The sequence below is a fragment of the Diceros bicornis genome, chromosome 14, assembly GCF_020826845.1.
Source record: "Diceros bicornis minor isolate mBicDic1 chromosome 14, mDicBic1.mat.cur, whole genome shotgun sequence".
Lineage (NCBI taxonomy): Eukaryota > Metazoa > Chordata > Mammalia > Perissodactyla > Rhinocerotidae > Diceros > Diceros bicornis.
Window position 1 is genome coordinate 30,781,705 of NC_080753.1, and position 19,906 is coordinate 30,801,610.

Here is a 19,906-nt window from a genome sequence, read left to right on the forward strand (position 1 = left end):
GCGGGAGAGGGAGGCGGAAGGAAGACTATGAACCATGGCTCTATTTCCACTTGCCACCACTCCCCACGCTTCCGTTAGGGGTTTCTCGCCGAGAGCCTTCATGTAATCAAATAGCGTGCCCTGTGGGAGGTTCTACACAGAACTGATGCTGCAGAGACACCGGTTAAGCATAAACGCTTAGGAGCATGTGCCAGCGCTGTCCTAAGCACCTTATACAAATTACCTCTCTAATCCTCACAGCAACCCTATGAGGTTTACTGGCCAACAGGCTAGAAATGTTAATTGGATAGATCACACATCAAATGGTGGTGGAGTAGGGATTCGAGAGCCCCCAACTTAAATCCACAAGTGACACAGACTGTGTCTCTGGGGTGCTCCCCTACCCATCTCTCCTTATGAAAACCCCACCATCCGGCCACACGGCCTCCCCCCAGAAGCCTGAACTGCCCGCGGTGGCTGTGATGCGGTGTCCCTCTCCCGCAGGAGCCCCCAGAAGGCCAGTGTGTGTCTGTCCTGGGCCAGGGCCCGCACCCCCTCGGCGCTCAGTGGCGGCCACGACCTGAGGTCGGATCCGTCTCAGAACAGGCCCGGGTCTACTCCACGACCCAAACAAGGCCCCTCCCCGAGCGCAGAAGAGGACACACATCGGTCCCCAAGCTCAGAAAGACGCAAAGGATCCTCATTCGGCAGTGTCTTGTCTTTCACCGTTAAGTAATTCATCCATTAAATCCACACGACTTTACTGAGCGCCTACCACGTGCCAGGGACCGCGCGAGGGGCGGAGGATTCACAGAGCAACACCTCTTGGTTTCACAGACGACGAGAAGGACTGAACAAGAAGGGGAAGGCAAAAAGGAAGAAAAACAAACCAACCAGCAAACAAAACCCCTCGGACCTCCCCAACATGGCGGCCGTAAAGGCCGGGTCTGACCTCCTCATCATGGCCGGCTCGTCGGGCAGGCGCCGACCTTCTCAACATGGCGGCGCGGCCGACCTTCCCGTCATGGCGCGCGGCCCCGCCCGCTCCGCCGCCTGCGGGAGCAGTTCCGGGTGCGGCGCGCGCCGGGGGCGGGCGGACGGGGGCGGTGTCCGGGCCATGGCCGGCCTGTCGGACCTGGAGTTGCGGCGGGAGCTGCAGGCCCTGGGCTTCCAGCCAGGCCCCATCACCGACACCACCCGGGACGTCTACCGGAACAAGCTGCGCCGCCTGCGCGGCGAGGCCCGGCTGCGCGGCGAGGAGCGGCTGCGCGAGGAGGCCCGGCCGCGGAGCCAGGAGCGGCCGCGGGAGGAGGCCCGGCTGCGTGAGGAGGCGCCGCTGCGCGCCCGGCCCGCCGCGGCCTCTCTGCGGACGGAACCCTGGCTCCCGCCGCCGGCCCCGGGCTCGGCCTTCGCGACCTCTGGGGCCTACGGCGACCTCGGGGCCTCTGCGGCTTCCTGGTCCGGGAGCCGCGGCCTCGCCTACCCCGCGCGCCCCGCGCCCCTCCGGCGCCGCGCCTCAGTCCGGGGCAGCTCCGAGGAGGACGAGGACGCCCGGCCCCTCGACAGGGCCGCGCCGGGCCCGGGCCCCGCAGTCCGTCGCTGGTGGGCCGCGGCCCCGGCCCCGGCGCGGCCGCACTCCGCCCTCCTCGGCCCCGACCCGCGCCCGGGCCTGCGGGCCACGCGAGCGGGCTCAGCGGGCGCGGCGCGGGCCCGGCCCGAGGCGGGGCGGCGGCTGGAGCGCTGCCTGTCCCGGCTCCTGTTCTGGGCCAGCCTGGGGCTGCTGCTCGTCTTCCTGGGCATCCTCTGGGTGAAGATGGGCAAGCCCTCGGCGCCGCAGGAGGCGGAGGACAACAGTACGTCCCGGGCCGGCGCAGGGGAGGGCCCCGGGCGCGCGTGTGTCCACCACCACGACCACCTTCAGCGCGAGGCTGCACGCTCCGGCCTGGTCAGCCGCCTCTTCCCACCTCCAGACCTTGACTTTCCTTCCTCCAGCTGTGGGAGGAGAGGGCCGGAATTCCTGCATCTGCAATAATTTCTGTCTTCACTTTCTCCTACTCTCATTTTCTGCCCTTGCCCTCCCTAAGAATCTCCCTTTCAACCACGTGCTGGAAGCAGTCTTCATTCCTAGTCACTTGTACCCCAACCTCTGGTTTTCCCTCTCCAGAGAAAGCCACACCCCCCTCTAACAGACAGTCCACCCCCATTCCTTTTTCTTTCTTCCCTTTTGATCTCTTGCTCCTTCACACATTAGTGTGCATTTGAAGGCACCCAGCTTTCACTGCCCACAGATGGGATCTGGTTGGGGTCCTAGCTTTGCAGCACCAGAAAGGCCACAGGCCCCACTTCTTTGGACTACAAGGCCCTCATTTGTCAGAAGGAGGTTGTGCTAGCCCTGCTTATGAGACAGGTGTGCAAGAACCTTTTAAAGAGTTTAAACTGATGTAAACGGAGGCGTTTGTCATTGCTTGCAGCATCTTCCTGGAGTGTTGAGAGGCTCCTGTGGGTCAAGGACATGCCCAGCCGTGCTTCTGTCCACACTTAGTTATATGATTAGACATGTCAATAAGAGTTCTGCAGGAGACGGTATGTTTCCTGAATAGTTGAGGATTTGTAAGTTTCCTAAAAGGGAACTTTGCCTCCCGCCTAATTCTGGCCTCTAGTCTAAGAGGAACAACATAGAGATCATCTCTTTATCATTTTAAGTGTAAAATGACACTGTAGTTCACCAACTTTTAATATTCTTTGCAAAGCATAAATGTGGGTCATACTGTTACCAGCTGTGAGCCAAGGCCACGTCTTTCCACGCCTCGCCAGAACAGCCAAAATGCAGAGAAAAGCTAAATTATGTCTTAGCTGGTGCAGCAGATGGATGTTTGGATGTATGAACAAGTCTGGGCATGGGGATCCCAGACTCGTGCACACACCCAAATAATTTCTTGACTATGAGAGCAGTTTATCCACCTGCTAAAGAAATTAAGCAGGCCCAGGAGTGTCATGGTACCATACTGGTACTGTAAGTCAACAGTATACTGTCATACTCACTGCCGAGATGCTTTAAAACAACAGCTCTTGGATATATACTGGGATTTACCTGGAGTTCCCCTCCCCTGATGGTATTAATCCCTGTTTAACATACCATTGTTTACAATTTACAGAACCATCCTGTATGTCATTTGTTTGAGGCTAACTCCCTGAGTTAAGCAGGGAAGGCTTTATTGATCCCATTTTACAGATGAGGAAACAGGTTCAGAGTGGTTAAGTGAGTTGCCCAAGAGCCCTTGGCTAATCGTTTTCACCTGGAGTTAGGACCCAGCTGTCCTAATTCCTAATCCAGGATTGGGAAACCCTTATGTTTTACTGTCTGCATTTTAAAAGTGCCTCCTTTAGATGAACATCTTTCTAACCACCCCCCTTAAGTTGGTAATGTTTTACTTCCCCTGAATTTGAGAGTGATCCCTTTTGTACTCTTTTCCTCAACCCACATAATTTCCTCTGTGTTTCTTTTCTTGGTCTCAGTGAAATTATTGCCAGTGGAGTGTGAGAAAAAAACAGACGAGGTGAGTTGAAGTTTCTCTAGCTTTTGTTATCCCTCCCAAGGATGTTAGCCTCCATCAGGAGGTAAACTTCCCCAGAAAAAGATTCTAATAGGATCATTCTCAGGAGTGCTTCCCGTAATGTCCCAGAATCACGTCGTGTTCTGTGATGTTTGTGTCAGACTCAATTGTGGCAGAGAAGGAGTATTTGAAACGGAGAATTGAGCTCCCCAGATCCAACCCTGGGCTTGTTACGGAAGCGCTCCCATCAGTCACAGCGTTGGAGACTTTGATCTGCTGCCGAATTGGATCTAGGGGATGCAGTAGGTTGTGGTTGGAGGACCTCTTAAGCTCCCTGGCTCCAGGAGGAGGGGCTGGCAGGTTTTAAGCATGAGGATGCCAAGTTCTCGATTCCACATTCTCCATCCGGTAGTCCGGCTGTAGCTCTGAAAATGCCACTCTCATTTGAAACATCATCAGGGGGGAGGAGTGGTTAAACACATCTGAAGTGGCATTAGGCCTCTTAGTCTATACATTTGTTTTATGAAGTTTTAATATTCCCTACAAATATTTGGGGAAGGTGAGCAGCCCCATTCATTTGTGAGTTGCGAAGGCAGCATTAGCAGGGAGCAGGTTTGCTGGTACAGGTGGTAGTCTGGGGAAGATTGGAGGCAGTAAATTTTCAGGTCATAAATCCTACCAGGAGGAGCTTTGTGCTGCCAGAGGGCATGACTTAGTCTAATTATTATTAAGTGTGCGATGCTAGGTCTCCCTGAGCCCAGTTCACGTCTCTGGCAGCCTGGGGGCTGGGAAAGAAATGATGCGTGGTCGGGAAAGAAATGACACATGGTCGTCTCCATGTTCCTACACTGACTCTCGTACCCACGTTCATGAAGGGGCGTCCTGGTGCAGATAACTGGTTTTATTTCTCTTTGGCTTCTGCTGTGTCATATTTGGGGATGTGTTATTACATTTATTTATTGCATTCATCCACCAGATATCTTTGCTTCCCAACTGTTTTGTGAAAACAGATTCATAATAAGTTTACTCTGCTTTCCATCATAAAAACCACAGTTGATGCTTAGAGGAAGTGGCCCAGAAACATAGGCAGCGGCCAGAGGGGAAACTAGAATTTTGAAGACTGAAAACAAAAATAGGAAAAAATAACTTTTCTGTTAGACTCCTCTGCTGATGTTAGTTTTGTTTGTCTTTTAATTAGAAAAGGGATCCCTGGGTTCTATGTCTTGGTCCTTCCCATCTCTAAATGTATCAGACCCACGACTGAATGACAGCTTTGCTCCCCGGGCCTCCTCTGAGCCAGACACGCTCACGCCCCACGTGAGTGAGCCCCGACGGGCACAGTCCAGGTCCTGCTAGAGACGAGCTCACTGAGCAGCCTGGGTGCGTGCAACCTCAGCGCACCGGAAGGCAGAGTCTGGGCCCTATCTTCGCAGGCTTTGTGGAGCTGAGACGTCACGGGGCGCCCTTGGCCTTTGTGGAGGGTGGACGCAGGAACAGGCAGGTCAGGAGGCATGTCTTGGCTCTGGTGTGGCTCAGGCTCACCCAGACCCCGACAGGCGTTAGAGTTCAAATACACGTGTTCTGTCTCTCCTCAGCCGACTGGCATACTTTGTGTTTGTCTTTCTGCCTTTGTGCTGCTGAAAATGTGGGGAGAGCTGGGGGTGGGTGTGTTGCCTTAATCAGGCCGTCTCATTGTCTGGTACCTTCTGTCCTCCAGTTTCCTTTAGGTGGTATCAGCCCTGCTTTGCTTAATTTGGAACAGTGTTAATTGTTACTGCTTTTTTTCCTAGTTGTGACAGTAATAGATGTTTAGCGTAGAAAATTTGAAAAATGTGCCAACGAAAAATCACCCATGATTCTGCCACCTAAAGATAATCACCATTACGTTTTGGGGGCATTTCCTTCCCATCTTACCTCTCTGTGTAGGTGTGTTTACAGCACTGGGATCTCGATGTATATTCACTTACGTTTAACACTTATTATCAATATTTCCCGTACTGTTAAATATTCTTTAAAAAGTAGTGTGGGTACGGAACTCTAGTAGTAGCCACGTGAGTTGTTTCTGAACATTTAGTCATGTGTATAATCTTGGTTACCTCATTTGGTACCTTGTAAAGGCTTTAGGGTCTTTAGGTAACATAAGGGGCAAATCCTGGCCTCCGAGACTATTAGGAAACAAGTCAGATGAGGGCAACTAATGAGCCCAAGAAGGAAAGCGACTGGTTCCTTCTATAGTTGCAGAGCCAGGTCCAGAAGCCAGCCCCTCGGCTCCCCGTCCAGGGCTCTGCCTAGTGACACCCCACACGAGGCCCAAAGTGTAGGGCATGGAGTCTCACTAGTGGGACTCCATACTTATGAGCTGTGGGACCTTGGTGGCCTGAAGTCTCTAAACCTCAGGCTCCTCATCTGAGACATTGGGGTACTAAGGATTGCAGTGAGGATTCAGTGCATGCTCACAGATAGACTGCTCCACACAGCGCCTGGCCCATCGTCCACTCTCAACAGAGAGCAACCTTTTCTTGAATGCTAAATCCAGTAAGTCTAGCAAAATGGCATCAGTTCTGTCACAGGTGCTAGAGGACTAGGTATGCTTATATTCCTCTTCCTATTTTCTTATACAGATGACTCTTTCCCCAGGCAGTTTCAAGATTTCTAGAAATTTTCTTTTTTTTTTTTTTTTTTAAAGATTTTTAATTTATTTTCCCCCCAAAGCCCCAGTAGATAGCTGTATGTCATAGCTGCACATCCTTCTAGTTGCTGTATGTGGGACTCGGCCCCAGCATGGCCGGAGAAGCAGTGCGTCGGCGCGCACCCGGGATCCGAACCCCGGGCCGCCAGCAGTGGAGCGCACGCACTTAACCGCTAAGCCACTGGGCCGACCCGAAATTTTCCATTTCTAGGGGAATACAGTTTAAGATTAAACATTTGCAACAGATAATCCACAAAGCAGACAATCCACAGGCAGGTTGTAGACACTGGACTCTCCAGAAACGGACGGAAGTGACCCGGAGGGAGCGTCTGCTTTTCCCTCCTAGGAAGCCGGGCTCCTGCATGTCCCCTGCAGCCATATCACCTCTGTGCCACAGCCCCACTCCATGGCCTTTATTCCAGCAGGAGCCGTGGCACAGAGGCCGGGGAGCCTCCAGGATGGCAGACCCCTCGTTACTGTGTCTGCGTTCAGCCCGGCCTCTGCTTTTACGGTGTTCCTTTCATTCAGTTAACCTGATATTTATCGACGCTGTTCCTGGGCCCACCACTTTGCAGAGGTTGTATTTATCTTCTAAAAGCATGAATTGTTCCCTGCCTCTTAGTAGTTGGCAGTGTGGCTGAGGAGGTAAACCAGGCAGACAGAGCCCCTCCCGCCCACCCCTCCTCGCTGACCGCCTGTCCTGTGCCGTTTCAGTTCTGTCAGGCCAAGCAGAAGGCCGCCTTGCTGGAGCTGCTGCACGAACTGTACAACTTCCTGGCCGTCCAAGCCGGTGAGTAGGTCTCGTGAGGCTGAGATTCCTCGGGAGCGGGTTGTGGGCCTCTGTCTTGATCAGGCAGGGTGACGCTGACTGGCAGGCAGGCTGCTGAGACACTGTGGTCATCTCCCAAAAGACATACTCAGAAACCGAGTCTTGCCTTCCCCCTTCGCCACTCAGACACATCTTTTTAAAGCCTTGCGTCTGGGCAAAACACATTTGGTTCTCGCATCCCCTTTAAGGATCTCAGGGGTCCTGGCACGTGCACAGGCCTTTCACAGATGTGCTGCCTTCTCTGGATGCCCCCCACCTGATGCTTTGGGGGTCTGTGTTGCATTGGAAGGGGCAAGGCCCTAGGTCTTCTCAGAGTCTGGGTCCTCTGACCTAGAGGGCCTCTCCTACCAGATAGTTGGCCGGGCCAGTGGAGAGGCCTGTGTAGGAGGCAGGTCTGCGTGGTGGGCCGAGCACACTTAGGCCCGTTCAGCCCGCCAGGTCCCTGGTGTCACATCTGGTCCTGATCACCCCATTTGGCTGCGGGACCTTAGACAAGTCCCTTGATCCTCTCAGGGCCTCAGTCTCCCCATCTGACCAAGTAATCTCGGGTCTGTTTTTTCTTTACAAAATAAAAATCAAGTGCTGTACTGTAGAGGGGTGTATTCTCAGCACCCTCATGAAATAACTCCTGAAAACTCATCCATCCAGAAGGCTCCCCTACTATTTTATTTGGTAAACGCGTTCCTTGAGGGCAAGAGGTGTCACCTGCATTATTGTGTCCTCTCCCATACCTGGCGTCTCAGCAGCTCTCAGAATCACTTGCTGACAACACAGGTGAAGGTCCAGGGCTTGTGCCCCGTGTTAAATAGACTTGACAGGAGAACTAGACGGAGCTGTTCAGACTTACGGGATGTCAAGAGGTGCCCCTTACCTGGGGGCAGCCCCTGTCTGAGGCTGTTGCTGGGAAGTCATGGTTGGGTGGACTTGGACTGGGCCCTCAGTCCTCAAGGCCAGTCTTGTGGGCTTCAGCTCTGCCACCTCCTCCCTCCTGACTGGTAGGAGACTGGAGATGGTCAGGAGGCATCTGTGAGCTCCTCGGAGGGACGGTGGGAGTTGGGGCTCACAGCGTGAAGGTCATCATGGGTAATTCTTTAGGGCCCAGTACTTGGCATATGAATTCTGGCCTAAGAGGGTGTTCCAAACCTTAGTGACTCAACTGTGGTCCAAGGACCAGCAGCGTCAGCATCACCTGGGAGCTTACTGGAAATGCAGAATCTCAGGTCCGGTCCCAAACCTTTTGAATCAGAATCTGCATTTTAATAAGGCCCCCAGGGGATAAAGTGGAGAAGCTTTGCTCTTAAACTGTGGGTCCTAGTGAACATTTCTCTTTCAGCCCGCCCTCCATATGTGCTCCTGGCTTACGCTGTCGAGGGTCCTCTGACTAGCCTGGCAGGGGCAGCCCTGAGGGTGCGTATCTCACTGAGAGAGGATGCAGGGGAGTGCGGGCTTGCTGCTAGGCCCTGCCACACCTCCTGTGGAGATCAGCTATGGGTAGCGCACTGTGCTGGCCTTTTAGGATAGAGATGACTCAGCCCAGGGTCCTACCCGCAGGCTGCTTGTGGTCTGGTAGAAGAGACAGGCCACCTACCTCCCTGACCACTGGGTGATATAAGATGCAATTAGATGAGAACCGAGCCAGAAGTTCCGGGAGGCAAGATGCTTTTTAGCTGGAGTTATCAGGAAAGTGACACGAGGGAGGTGGCATCTGTGCCAGGCCCTGAAGCCCAGCTAGGAGTGGGTATGTGTATGTGGGGGAGGGCAGGGCCAAAGAGCGGGAAATTACAGGGTCAGGGGTGGAAGCAGTTGGCTTCAATGGGTGAGAGAGAAGCAGAGGGAATGGAGTTTGGAAAGGTGGGTTGGGCCAGGCCACCGAGGGTTGATCCTGCAGCCAGTGCGGGCCAGGGAGGCCTTTGAGCAGGGGAGTGACGTGCAGAGAGCCAGGTGCCAGGAAGGCACATGTGGCAGCAGCTTGAGTGGAGTAGTGTCATTGAAGCAGAACCATTGGAAGGCTTTGTTGACCAAATGTGGATGAGAAAGGGGAGAGAAGGAACCCAGTCAGGAGGCCATGGCGGTGGTCCAGGCAGGCCTCCCCAGGGCAGGGCAGTCTGGGTGGGGGCAGGAGGACGGGAGAAACTTGGTCTCAGGGGACCCAGAGGGCCAAGATCAACCTTGAAGTTGATCTTGAGGATTTGGCTATGTTGAGGGTCGAGGGATAGGCTTCAGCTCATTGTCAAGGTTTTTTAGTATTACCTCAGCTACTTCTTCCGCAGCACACAGACAGTCACAGACTGGCCATCTGAAGCCCCGGGCTGTGCCAGGTCAGGGCAGCGAGGCCACGTGTGAGGGCTGAGGATCTTGCACGTGCCCAGCCCTGTGCTGTCCGTGTTCTCAAGGAGCCTCGTGGACCCACGGGAAGCAGCGCGTGGTGGGTGAACCAGAGTGGGCGAGAGAGCCAGGGGCTGTGGCAGACCCCCCAGTCCAGAGCGATTTGGCCAAACAAGAAAAGTCCCCATGGGGTGGGGCCTTTTTAGAGGAGGTGGTCCGTGGGCTGGGCCCGGAAGGAGGGGCAGGACTGAGGGGGACGCTCCCACCTCCATCCTCGGTGGGAGCCCACTGCCCAGGGTGCTCAGAAGGGAGCTGCCCCTTGGAGCACCACGCAGAGGCCCTGCTGCCCAGCGCGCAGACACCCCCTTCCTCCATGGGGCATTCTGGACATCTCAGGACCCCTCAAAACAGTGAGCCTGGCATTCCAGGTCACCTGCCTGTGTCACGAGTCAAAATCCCTGCGATGCCTATGGCCTCCCTGCCTTTCTATTTTCCCAGCCTGTGTTTATTTATAGTGCCATTCCAGTACCTTCCAAAGCTATCTGTCTGATCCTTTTAGGGATCAATTGCAAACAGACCTTGGTATTGGGCAGCTTTTTAGTCATTTAATGCAAATTGCCGCACTGCTTTGCAGGTCAGGTTTTAATGATCTGGAATCGATCCAAGCTAAGTGGCTTTTGATCCTGCTGCAGAGTGAAGATGCCCCACAGAAGCGGGAGCCGCCGGGCCACATGCTCCCTATCAGAGCTGATGGCTTGATTCTGCTGCATTTTTTGGTCCATTTCAGAGTAATTTTTTTTCACCTCTTCTTTGTGTTTGAATGTGTGTTTTTTCCCTCCTAGGTAATTTTGAATGTGGAAATCCAGAGAAGCTAAAAAGCAAATGCATCCCTGTAATGGAGGCGCAGGAATATATAGCAGTAAGTAGGCTGCAGAGCGTCTCTGCTCCCGGAGGTCCTGGGGCTTTTGTATTGATCTTCCAAAAGCCCAGTGGTTTTTTTCTGTTTGCTTTTTGGCATGTTTTCTTTTTTTTAACTTAGTTGCGAGTTAGGCTATCTCAGTTAAGGCAGCAGTGGGAGTGACTGGGCCCAAGGTGAGCCGTGAGCATGAGCCAGGCCTGCTGTGCAGGCGGGCAGCTCACCACCGACCTGCTGCTCCCTGACCAGTTGGTGTGGCCGCTGCAGGTGCCCTGGCTTTAGGAGGCCCTGTTACTTGCTCCTCCTTTGGTTCACTTTTCTTCCCTTCTCGGCGGCTTTAAGGACACACATTCAACCTGTCCGTTCTCTCCCTTTGTGTTAACCATGTGGATTGCTCAGGTCCATCTGATTTTCCACATGGCCTCAGGATGATAGAATTATGGATCTTGGGAGCTGGCAGAAACCTTAGGGGTACCTAGTCCAATTTTCATTTCACAGATGAGGAAACTGAGGCGCAGGGACTTGCTCAAGGCCACACAGCTGGGACTGGCCACCAGGCCCCCCACCCCCACACTTTTTTTCACTTTACCCAAGATGAGCTGCCAGCTCTCCTGCCTGATGCTTTAGTCCTTGAGAAGATTATATACTTTTGGCTGTCTCAGACCTGCATTGTTTTCCTGTGTGTGCTTCTACATCGCCTCCTTTGGTTATAGCCTCTTCCTTGGCTCTCATCAGCCCCAGATTTGCTTCCTGCCAGTCCTCCAGTTTGCTGTGCATTTAGCGGAACGGGGCTTGGGGCATGCAGAGGACACGGCAGAGGGCTTCCTTAATCCAGCAGCAGAATAATGTGGCTCCACTGCTCCGCCGAGATGCAGAACTAATCTTCTCCCGCCCCCTCCCACAGAATGTGACTGGCAGCTCCTCCACCAAGTTTGAAGCCGCACTGACCTGGATACTGAGCAGTAACAAGGACGTGGGCATCTGGTGAGTGTGGGTCGGGCGTCACGAGGTGGTGGCACAGCCGTGGGCGCCTGCGGCCACTGTCCTCACCCATCAGCTGACTCTCGTGCTCCAACAGAGGTGTCACGGGTCTCAGGTTAGAGGGCGGGTCCCCTCACTGAGTCGTGGGCTAGGCTTGCAGCTGGGCAGCGTTAGGAATGCAGTGTAAGGAGCAGTTTCAAGATGAGACACAAAATCCAGGTGTCAGGAAGTTAGCCTGGTGTTCCAGCAAACCCTGTTTCAAGTCACTCAGTCTGTGCCCTGTTAATTCACTGGCCCCACGTGGTTTGCTGGAGGAGGCATTTTCTGCACTTCCTTTCCTCGGGTGCTAGTTTTCTTTTGTAGATGAAATGATTCGGTATGTTGATTTCACTCAGTATGGAAATTGCAAAAGGAAAGACTGGATTGTATTCTGACCGGCAGTCTGCCTCATTTCTCTCTCTGGCAAGCCCTGTTAGCAGAGATAGCGAGCCCTTTCACCCCCTCTGAAAGGCCCCACCTGGCTTCTCAGCCCCGGGGGGACGCACCAGCCAGTGGGGGACAACCCTGAGAAGTCCCCTACTGGGAAAGCACTCTCCCTGGCACCGCTCCGCTCTCTCAGGGCTTGTCAGGGTTTCTGTTCAGGTTATGGCTCCTGATATTAGACTGCACTCCGGGGTGTTGTTCTCTGCCTCCCTAATCCACCCAAATTACTAATTCCATCAGCAGTGCATCTAGCAGGGGCCCCTCGGGCGCTCAGCCTAAAACTTGATAACTGGATGCGTGGCACGATTAAAATTAGTTGGCTTGAAAAAAAAAGAGAAAGCTTCCCTGAGTGGCTGAGCGATTTTCCCTTGTGTTGGAAAAGGCCGAGGAGAGTGCGGATTTTCTCCTCGGCAGCGCTCGCAGAGGTTGCTGACACAGAAGAGGGATGACACCCGCCTTTTCACACTGGGGGCCCCAGCCTGGAGGTGGCTGAGCCCAGCTCGGACGACTGGTGTTAGAAGTGGGTCGTGAGAAATCGGGATTTTCAGGTACCAGCCATTCCAGTGTGCGGTCCAGAGCATGAGGTTGTCCCCTAGCTGGAGGAAGGTGCAGGTGTCAGCATCCCCACGGGTCTGACACCTCCTGGGCAGGGCAGGGCGGAGGTGCTGTGGCTGGGGTCTGGCCTTGGAGAGCCTGGCGGTTTTCATTCCCTTGAGCCTCATGCGCCACATGATGTCTACACTTAAACAGCTTATGCGCCTCCTCGTAGCCGAGGACAAGCACACCCTCCCAGACTTTGCCTTTCAGTTCTTGCCATGCAGCGCAAAGCCGGCGATTCAGTAAACATTTCCATTTCTCTGTGCTGGGAGGTGGGAATCCAATTTACAGTTTAATCTTCCTCACGCTGAGAGGGGCTGTCAAAGACCCGACAGAGGGGGACGTCACTTTAGCGGCAGGAGTTCAAGCCTGCTGCCGTCTTTAAAGCTTTATTCTTTCTAAGTAGCCGATGTGGGAAATTTCTGGAAAGAGTGCAACCAGGATACCAAGTCTATTTTATAAGCAAGTAAAGACCTCGAAGCTCCTCCTTCCTTCTCCTCCTTCTGCTTAAAGTGGGACTTATACTGCGGCTGCTCAGAGCTTTTGAACATGTTTACAATCCTGTGTCCTGTTTCAGGTTGAAGGGGGAAGACCCGTCGGAGTTGGTGACAACCGTGGACAAGGTGGTCTGCCTGGAATCCGCCCGCCCTCGCATGGGTGTTGGCTGCCGCCTGAGCCGCGCCCTGCTCACTGCCGTCACCAACGTGCTCATCTTCTTCTGGTGTAAGTCCTCAGCTGCCCTTCCCACCCCTTCCCCCCGCCATCAGGACTGCTCGCGTTGCACACAGCGCCTCCCGGGAGCCCGGCTCAGCCAGCACTTCTAGGCGTGAGTGCTGTTACAGAAGCCCAGGCCAGGAGAGGTCATGTCTGTCCAGTGAACCTGAGGTCTGTCTAATAAGACAGAGGAGATGAACGACTGTGCCTCTGCCCTGGCTTGTCTTTACCTTTGGAGATCGGTGGCAGGAGCGAGAGGATAACTAGAAAATGTCCTTGACTCAGGGCAGGGGACTGTCAGCGTCCCTCAGAGGGAGGCTGGCCTGGGCTGGAGCCGAGCATCATCCCTTCCCGGACCCCGGAGTCCAGGCCGCCCCGAGGGGGGAGCGCAGCACCTGATTTTACTCCTTGAGCAATGTAAACATGTCCCAGGGGAGCCAGATACCTGATGAAGGCAGGAAGGACGCAGGGTGCTGAGCTGAGAAGGAGAGCACAGGTCTTGTCTCCCGGCCTCCGGGGCTGCCTTTGAGCAGAGACCCCGGGGTGGCTCTGAAGGCGAGAGGCCAAGTCACAGAACCGCCGGGTCTGCAGAGAGGGCTCAGTTACAAATCGCAGGCCGTCTGGGCGTGCACACAGCTCCCTCACCCATGCCATCAGGTGCAGACATCATTATTGGCAGCAGCATCTCAGAATACAAAGGCCCAGCATGTATATATGTATGAAACACCATGTTCTGGTTCACAGGGGAGGAGATGAAAGCCCCGCACTGAGGCTGGGAGGAGCCGAGATCTGGATGGCTGGGGATACCTCTGTGGTGACAGCCACAGGAGGAGGAGGATCACTTAATAGCCTGTTCTCCCGTTGTATTCCTGTGTCCTTTGTTTCCTGCATGCCAGCCCTGGGCCCAACACATAGTAGGTGCTCAGAGCACGTTGGCAGCTCACCCACAGCCTCCAGCACAGCCACCTGCCCCAGGGAGAGCCAGTGAGCACCTGATCAGCCGGAGGCGACACAGGGATTAACGGTGCTTTCTTCCCTCACAGGCTTGGCCTTTTTGTGGGGGCTCCTGATCCTCCTGAAATATCGGTGGCGGAAGTTGGAAGAGGAGGAGCAGGCCATGTATGAGATGGTGAAGAAGATTATAGGTGCGTAGTCCCTGGTGAAAGGGCTGCTGGCATCCACCAGAAGGTCCTCACCCTAAACAGTGCCCTCTGTCCTGCAGACGTGGTCCAGGACCATTATGTGGACTGGGAGCAGGACATGGAGCGCTACCCCTACGTGGGCATCCTGCACGTGCGCGACACCCTGATCCCTCCACAGAGCCGGTGAGTCTGGGTCTGACTCCAGAGTGCCCCACGGAAGGAGGCCCAGAGCCTCGCGTCAGTTGTGGGGGTGGGGGCGGGGGCACCATCCGCAGCTCCTGCCGCTCCTCCAGCAATCTGCTCTTCACGGCAGAATGCACAGACGGGAGGGTCTAGAAGCACGGTCCCACTCCTCTGTAGAGGTGCAGCACTGTTGGTGTTCATACTGTAGAGGACGTTTTGGTGGCAAGTACCAGACCCCCCCGCCCCCAGGGGCTCAGGCAGGGGAGGACCCGATGAGTTTCCATGCATGGAAGTCCAGCGTCGTGTGGGCTCCCAGCACAGACCAGTCAGGTCTCTGGTTCCGTGTCTCTGTGATTCTCGTGGTCCTGCCCTCCATGGATGATGTCGGCTGGCTGGAGCTCCTTGTGGCCACAAGATGGTGGCCAACATCAGCTACAGCAACGTCTGCCTTATCACAGCCAGCACGGGAGAGGGGGCTTCCTATCACTCATGAGCAAGAGAACACATTCCAGTGACACACTCGAGGCTCCGCTGGCCAGAATTGGTTACTTATCTATTCTTGAATCAATTACTGGCAAGGAGGAGATTGTTTTTCAAATGTTTTGAACCATGACCCACAGTCAGAAACCCGTATTACCTAAAATACGGTCCAGTTCCCACCACGCACGCACACACGTGCATACATGTCGTTGAAATCAGTGTCACAGCAGCGAGTGGCATCAGCTTCCAGGGCACATGGCTGCGTGGGCAGAGGTGGCAGGCCACTGTCACGCACGACCCCAGCACCACCTTCCACACGGGCTGCAGATGCTGGCTGGAGCCCTGACAAAACCAGGGGTGGGGCAGAGCCAGGGCCAGCCCCCGGAGGCAGCTCAGCCTGCGGGCCCTCCACGGCAGCTGCTGCTGCGGTCTCTGGCTGGACGCCGCCATCTCAGATGATGCTGAGCGCTCGCTATGAGCCCTCCACAGTACAGACTCACTTGCTTGCTCCTCACCATGGCCCTGGGAGGTCAGAACAAGGAGTACCCCATTTTATGGATGAGGCAACTGAGGCACAGGAGGTTAAGGAACTTAGAGGCCCATGGTTGGTGGCATTTCTGTGCTCTCCTGGCCAGACCTGCAGTTGAGGTCACCCCTTTCTGCGCAACCCAAGAGGAGCTTGAAGAGCAGAACGTTTAAGGGCCCCTTTTAAATGTGTAGGTGTTTAATAACGTTCATGCCCACCCCATCCCCTGGGAGGTGGTGGGCAGGAAGCTTAGAGAGAGCAGACTGGCCATGGTGTGGGGCTGGTGCTTGCTGCTGGTCCCCAGCACGAGGCAGCCACACAGCCCTCCAGCCCCCAGGGGAGGCCACTTGGTGTATTCAGACTCCCGCCTGATTCCTGGCCCTGCCTCGAGTCGTCATGTGACCATGGTACACGACCTCTCTGAGCCACAGTTTCCTTCTCCATAAAACAGAGGTAACACCAACTGCCTCATGGAGGGCTGTGGGGACGAGAGGCTGTCGTTCATTCACTCCACGAGTGCTCCCTGAGCGCCCCTAGCTGCCCCGTACTGGGTCAGGGGAGACAGTGGGGAGTGGAAGGAGCAAAAATCCCTGCCCTGCAGGAGCACTGGCTCCGGAGATGAAGCTGGATGACAAGATGCATGACAAAATGTGCTGTTAGGTGGTGACAGGTCCTGAGGAAAAGGGGAGCAGAGACGTCAGGAAGATGGCCTCCCGGCTCACTAAGTCAGTGCCTGGCACTTGAGCCCCCATCAAAGGGCAGCCGTCCTCGCTTGGGCTTAAATGATATGAATGCACATGCTCACTTAAATCAGAGCAGGAAGTGGCATCGTAGCTTCTCATGGGCCTGAGCCACCATGCCTCAGCTCCGGTCTGCAGGCAGGCAGCCGCCCCACGGGGTCTGAGCCCCCGGCGGTGAACCTTGGGAGGCTCACGCCCTTTGGCTCTCAGCCTCTTGATTCATCTCCCGAGCCCCCCAGTCAGTGCAGAGCTCTCGACTCGTGTGGGGACATTAGCCTCCGTCGGTTGGCCCTGTGTGGGCGCACTTGGGTCTGCCCTGTGGATGAGGGCCTGCTTGTGAGCCTGAGGGAGATCTGAAGAGCTTGTTCAGGGAGGAGAGCAGGGGAGCTGATGAGAGCAGCTGGCTCGGGCAGGCTTGGTCATTACCTGTTAATGGGCAGCCTGGGAAGGAGGGGTGGGGGGGCACCAGCCCCACACACAGCTGGCTGCCTCCCCTCAGGGACCCAGCATGAGGGGCTCAGTCCCCAGGGTGTGTGTGGCCCCGGCCAGACCAGCCAAGTGGGGGTTGCTAAGAGCTGTGGGGTTTGGTTGGTGACGGAACCTGACCTCTGGGGAAGAAAACCCCGACAACCCCGGGTTGAACCTTCCTGCTCCCCAGCACACGCTCACATTCACCCTCCACGTGTGGGGTCAGGGGGGTGGTCTGCAGTGCTGACGGAAGGCGGGCTCATCAAAGGGAAGACACCAAAGCCACTGGAATCTTCCTGTCTAGCCTGGAAGGGGGGATGAGGAAATAGGGGCTCTCCGAGGGGATGCAAGGCCCCGGGCACACAGCAGAGCAGGAACTCTGGCCACTAGCCTGGGGCCCAAGGCCTGCCAGCTGGGAAGGGGCCCTGCCTGGTGGCTCTGTTTCCAAGAGCGGCTCCAGCTTCTTCTTCTCCCCAGTTGGATGCTTAGCTCATCCCCACCCCCTGAAGCGCTGTGGAGTTTGCACTTGACAGCCCAGTGGCCACTCTTTAATTAGCTCACCAGAGGCATTAAAATGCAGCCAGCCCTGGTGGTGGGGCCACCCAGCCAGGGCTGCTGCAGTAACAGGTCCCAGCAAAAGTCGGCAAAGCACAACCCCTTCCCAGTTGGACACCCGGGGCTGCCCTGGACACCTCCGGCCCCTTTCAGCTCCCTTTAATTGAATGCTTTTGGAACAGAGAAGGTTGAGGAATTATTTCTCCGTGGCCCAAGAAATTTCTCTCCTCTGCAGGAGTCCCGTTAGTACCTGCCGGTTTCTCCTCCCGCAGATTTAACCTGCGCGGGATCTTGGAGCTTGGTCCCCTCTTGGTACTGAGGGCACCCGCAGACCCGCTCGCCTCTCGACAGGGCCTGGCAGAGCGGCCGAGGGCACGCTTGCCCACTGAATCTGGCCTCTCTCGTTGCAGGAGGCGCATGAAGCGGGTCTGGGACCGGGCCGTGGAGTTCCTGGCTTCCAATGAATCCCGGATCCAGACGGAGTCCCACCGTGTAGCTGGAGAAGATATGCTGGTGTGGAGATGGACTAAGCCCTCTTCCTTCTCTGACTCTGAGCGATAAACCCTGGGCGGGGCCTGCTCCCGTTCAGCCTGCCCCAGGCCCGTCCACTCTGCGGGCTCGAAAGGGCGCCAGCCCTGCCGGTGCTGAATTCACACTTGCCTTGACTTGCACCCTCCTCCCACCCCTGGTTCCAAAGGTCTCTGTGGACTCCACAGAGCCACCTCAGTAGGGAAGTGTGGGCTTCCTGGAAGGGCGGAGGGAAGGAGCCAGAGGCTGGGTGGGCAGCTTGTCCTCCGCATGGGTCGGATCCTCTCTGCCCTGCTTTGCTGGCAGAAAGGGGAGAAGGGTTTGTTTTTCATGAGTAGAGAAGATAAAAGAGCAGCAGCTGTGAGGCCCTGCAGAGCAAGTGTGCGGTTGGGTGGGCTGGAACTCGGCCCCCGCCAGTGAGCGCTCAGCAGTGACGTGGGCGTCATGCCTGTGGGAGGTGGGTCGGGCTGGTGGCTGGGGCAGCAGGGGTGGGGGAGCAGCTTGGTCCATGTGCCTTTAGGGGGTGTTACCTGGGAGCTCAAGGGTGAGGGGAGAGAGCCTGTCCTCCCATTGGATTGGGCCTCTTTTATCCTGAAGGGAGAAGGTGCTAGAAATTAGAACAAGTACTATAGGAGAACTATCTAGAAACACCGGGCCCTTGCACACGGGGCCCTCTGGTCAGCAGGAGTGAGCTGCTGATGTGGCCTCCGGGGAGGAACCTGGAGTAGGCACAGGGGCCTGAGGACAGAGAGGGCCAGGGCTGCCACCAACCACCGTCTCCACGGGCACAACCACGGCAGCCTCCCGGGGTGGGCCTCTTAGGTGCTGCTTCACACAGAGTGGCCGTTTCAGACCAGCCCTGCAGCCACGGCCCTGCCTCAGGCTGAGAATGGCGATTCCAGGACCTCGGGTGTGGCGCTCTTCTAGTGCGCGGAGATCACCTTGTTTACTGCACCGCAGCCTCCGCACCTGGGCTGTTTAACTAGAACTTCCAGCACAGCGTTGGTTTCTGTGCATGGGGGAGGTGCAGTGGCTGCACCACTGCCCCCTGCTGGCCACCCGAGAGCAGTGCCCACGCCGCTGCAGACCTTCCTCATGGCCCCCTGCCAGCTCATCAGCGGCCGGCGGGAGGCAGTCTCCAGAAATACCCCTGCAGGGGGCCTTGTTAGTTAAGCGCCAGGAGCCTCTGCAGCAGAGCCTCATCCCCATGTTCTCATCTGCAGACCCAAGAGGGGCCAGTGGAGGAGACGCAGCAGCTGCCTCCGGAAGGCATTCACCACCCCCTTCTGGTCTTAGTGGTGTTTTCTGTTTCCTTAATAAAGCTCCAGTCTCCCTCATTTGAGCAATACTCTCGTTTCCTCTGATGCCTGGATGATCGGCGGGGCTGGAGTCTGAGCGCCAGCCCCACGGCAGAGAAACGGTCTCATAATCAGGCTCCAGCTGGAAGAGAAGAAACTGCAACAGGCTTCAGCGTCAGGGCTGAAACTGTTGGAGAAATAAACTATTTATTAAAAATGGATGTTTCTCGTCCATGGTTCTTTCCCTTTCCCCCCAAAGCAATGCATGAGGAATGGTGTGTGGAGTTATTAAGCGCTGGCTGCGGAGAGGTTAGCTGAAGAGAGGCGGGGCAGGCTGAGCAGGGGCTCAGGGCCTTTGCATGCCAGCCTTCCTCCCTCTGGGCCTCGGCCTCAGTGACGGGGTTCTCCGGCAAACTGCATCACCTGGGCCTCCACATTCATAACATGGTGTGACGACCCCACCCTGCAGGGTGAACTCACAAGACGCCCGCCTGGTCCGAGTGCGGGTGGACAGAACCTCTTCTGCCCCATCTCTGCCTCCCCTCAGAGGCTCCCCTGGGGTGCCCAGCACCAGCCCTGGGAGAGGGAGAAAGGGCAGAGTGAGGTTGGACGGGGCTCCTTGGCAGCTGAAGGTGTCCCCTAAAGAGGCAGGAGGTTAACATTGGCAGCAGACCTGTCTCCTCTGGGCCCCCACCACTGTGGAGAACATCAATGTGGCCTGGGGGACATGTGGGAGTCCCCCACCTGCCACAGGGGGTTGGACTTTGCAAGGCAGAGGTTTGCTGAGTGTGTTTTGGGGTCCTACCATTCTCCATCAGCACCGCCTCTACCCTAGGGGCGCAGTGGGCATGTGGGGAGAGCTGGAGGCGTTTGACGTTTGCATCAAGATCCAGCCCCGCCTTCCTTTTGCAGGGGCCCC

The 19,906-nt window shown here is 55.9% G+C and overlaps 1 protein-coding gene across 2 annotated transcripts; it reads left to right on the forward strand.

Annotated features, from left to right (window-relative positions):
• Nucleotides 1-1,073: 1,073 nt before the first annotated feature.
• LEMD2 (LEM domain nuclear envelope protein 2) lies at nt 1,074-19,208 on the forward strand. Of its 2 annotated transcripts, none has more exons than XM_058554587.1 (9): nt 1,074-1,832; nt 3,496-3,536; nt 6,937-7,012; nt 10,219-10,295; nt 11,197-11,276; nt 12,931-13,076; nt 14,111-14,212; nt 14,290-14,392; nt 17,572-19,208. In XM_058554587.1, exons 1-9 carry the CDS (start codon nt 1,097-1,099, stop codon nt 17,720-17,722), a joined length of 1,512 nt encoding a protein of 503 aa, XP_058410570.1. In that variant the 5' UTR covers nt 1,074-1,096; the 3' UTR covers nt 17,723-19,208. The 2 variants fall into 2 exon arrangements, with proteins under 2 accessions (XP_058410570.1, XP_058410571.1); XM_058554588.1 differs by lacking the exon at nt 1,074-1,832 and adding an exon at nt 2,259-2,386.
• The last annotated feature ends 698 nt before the right edge of the window (nt 19,209-19,906 follow it).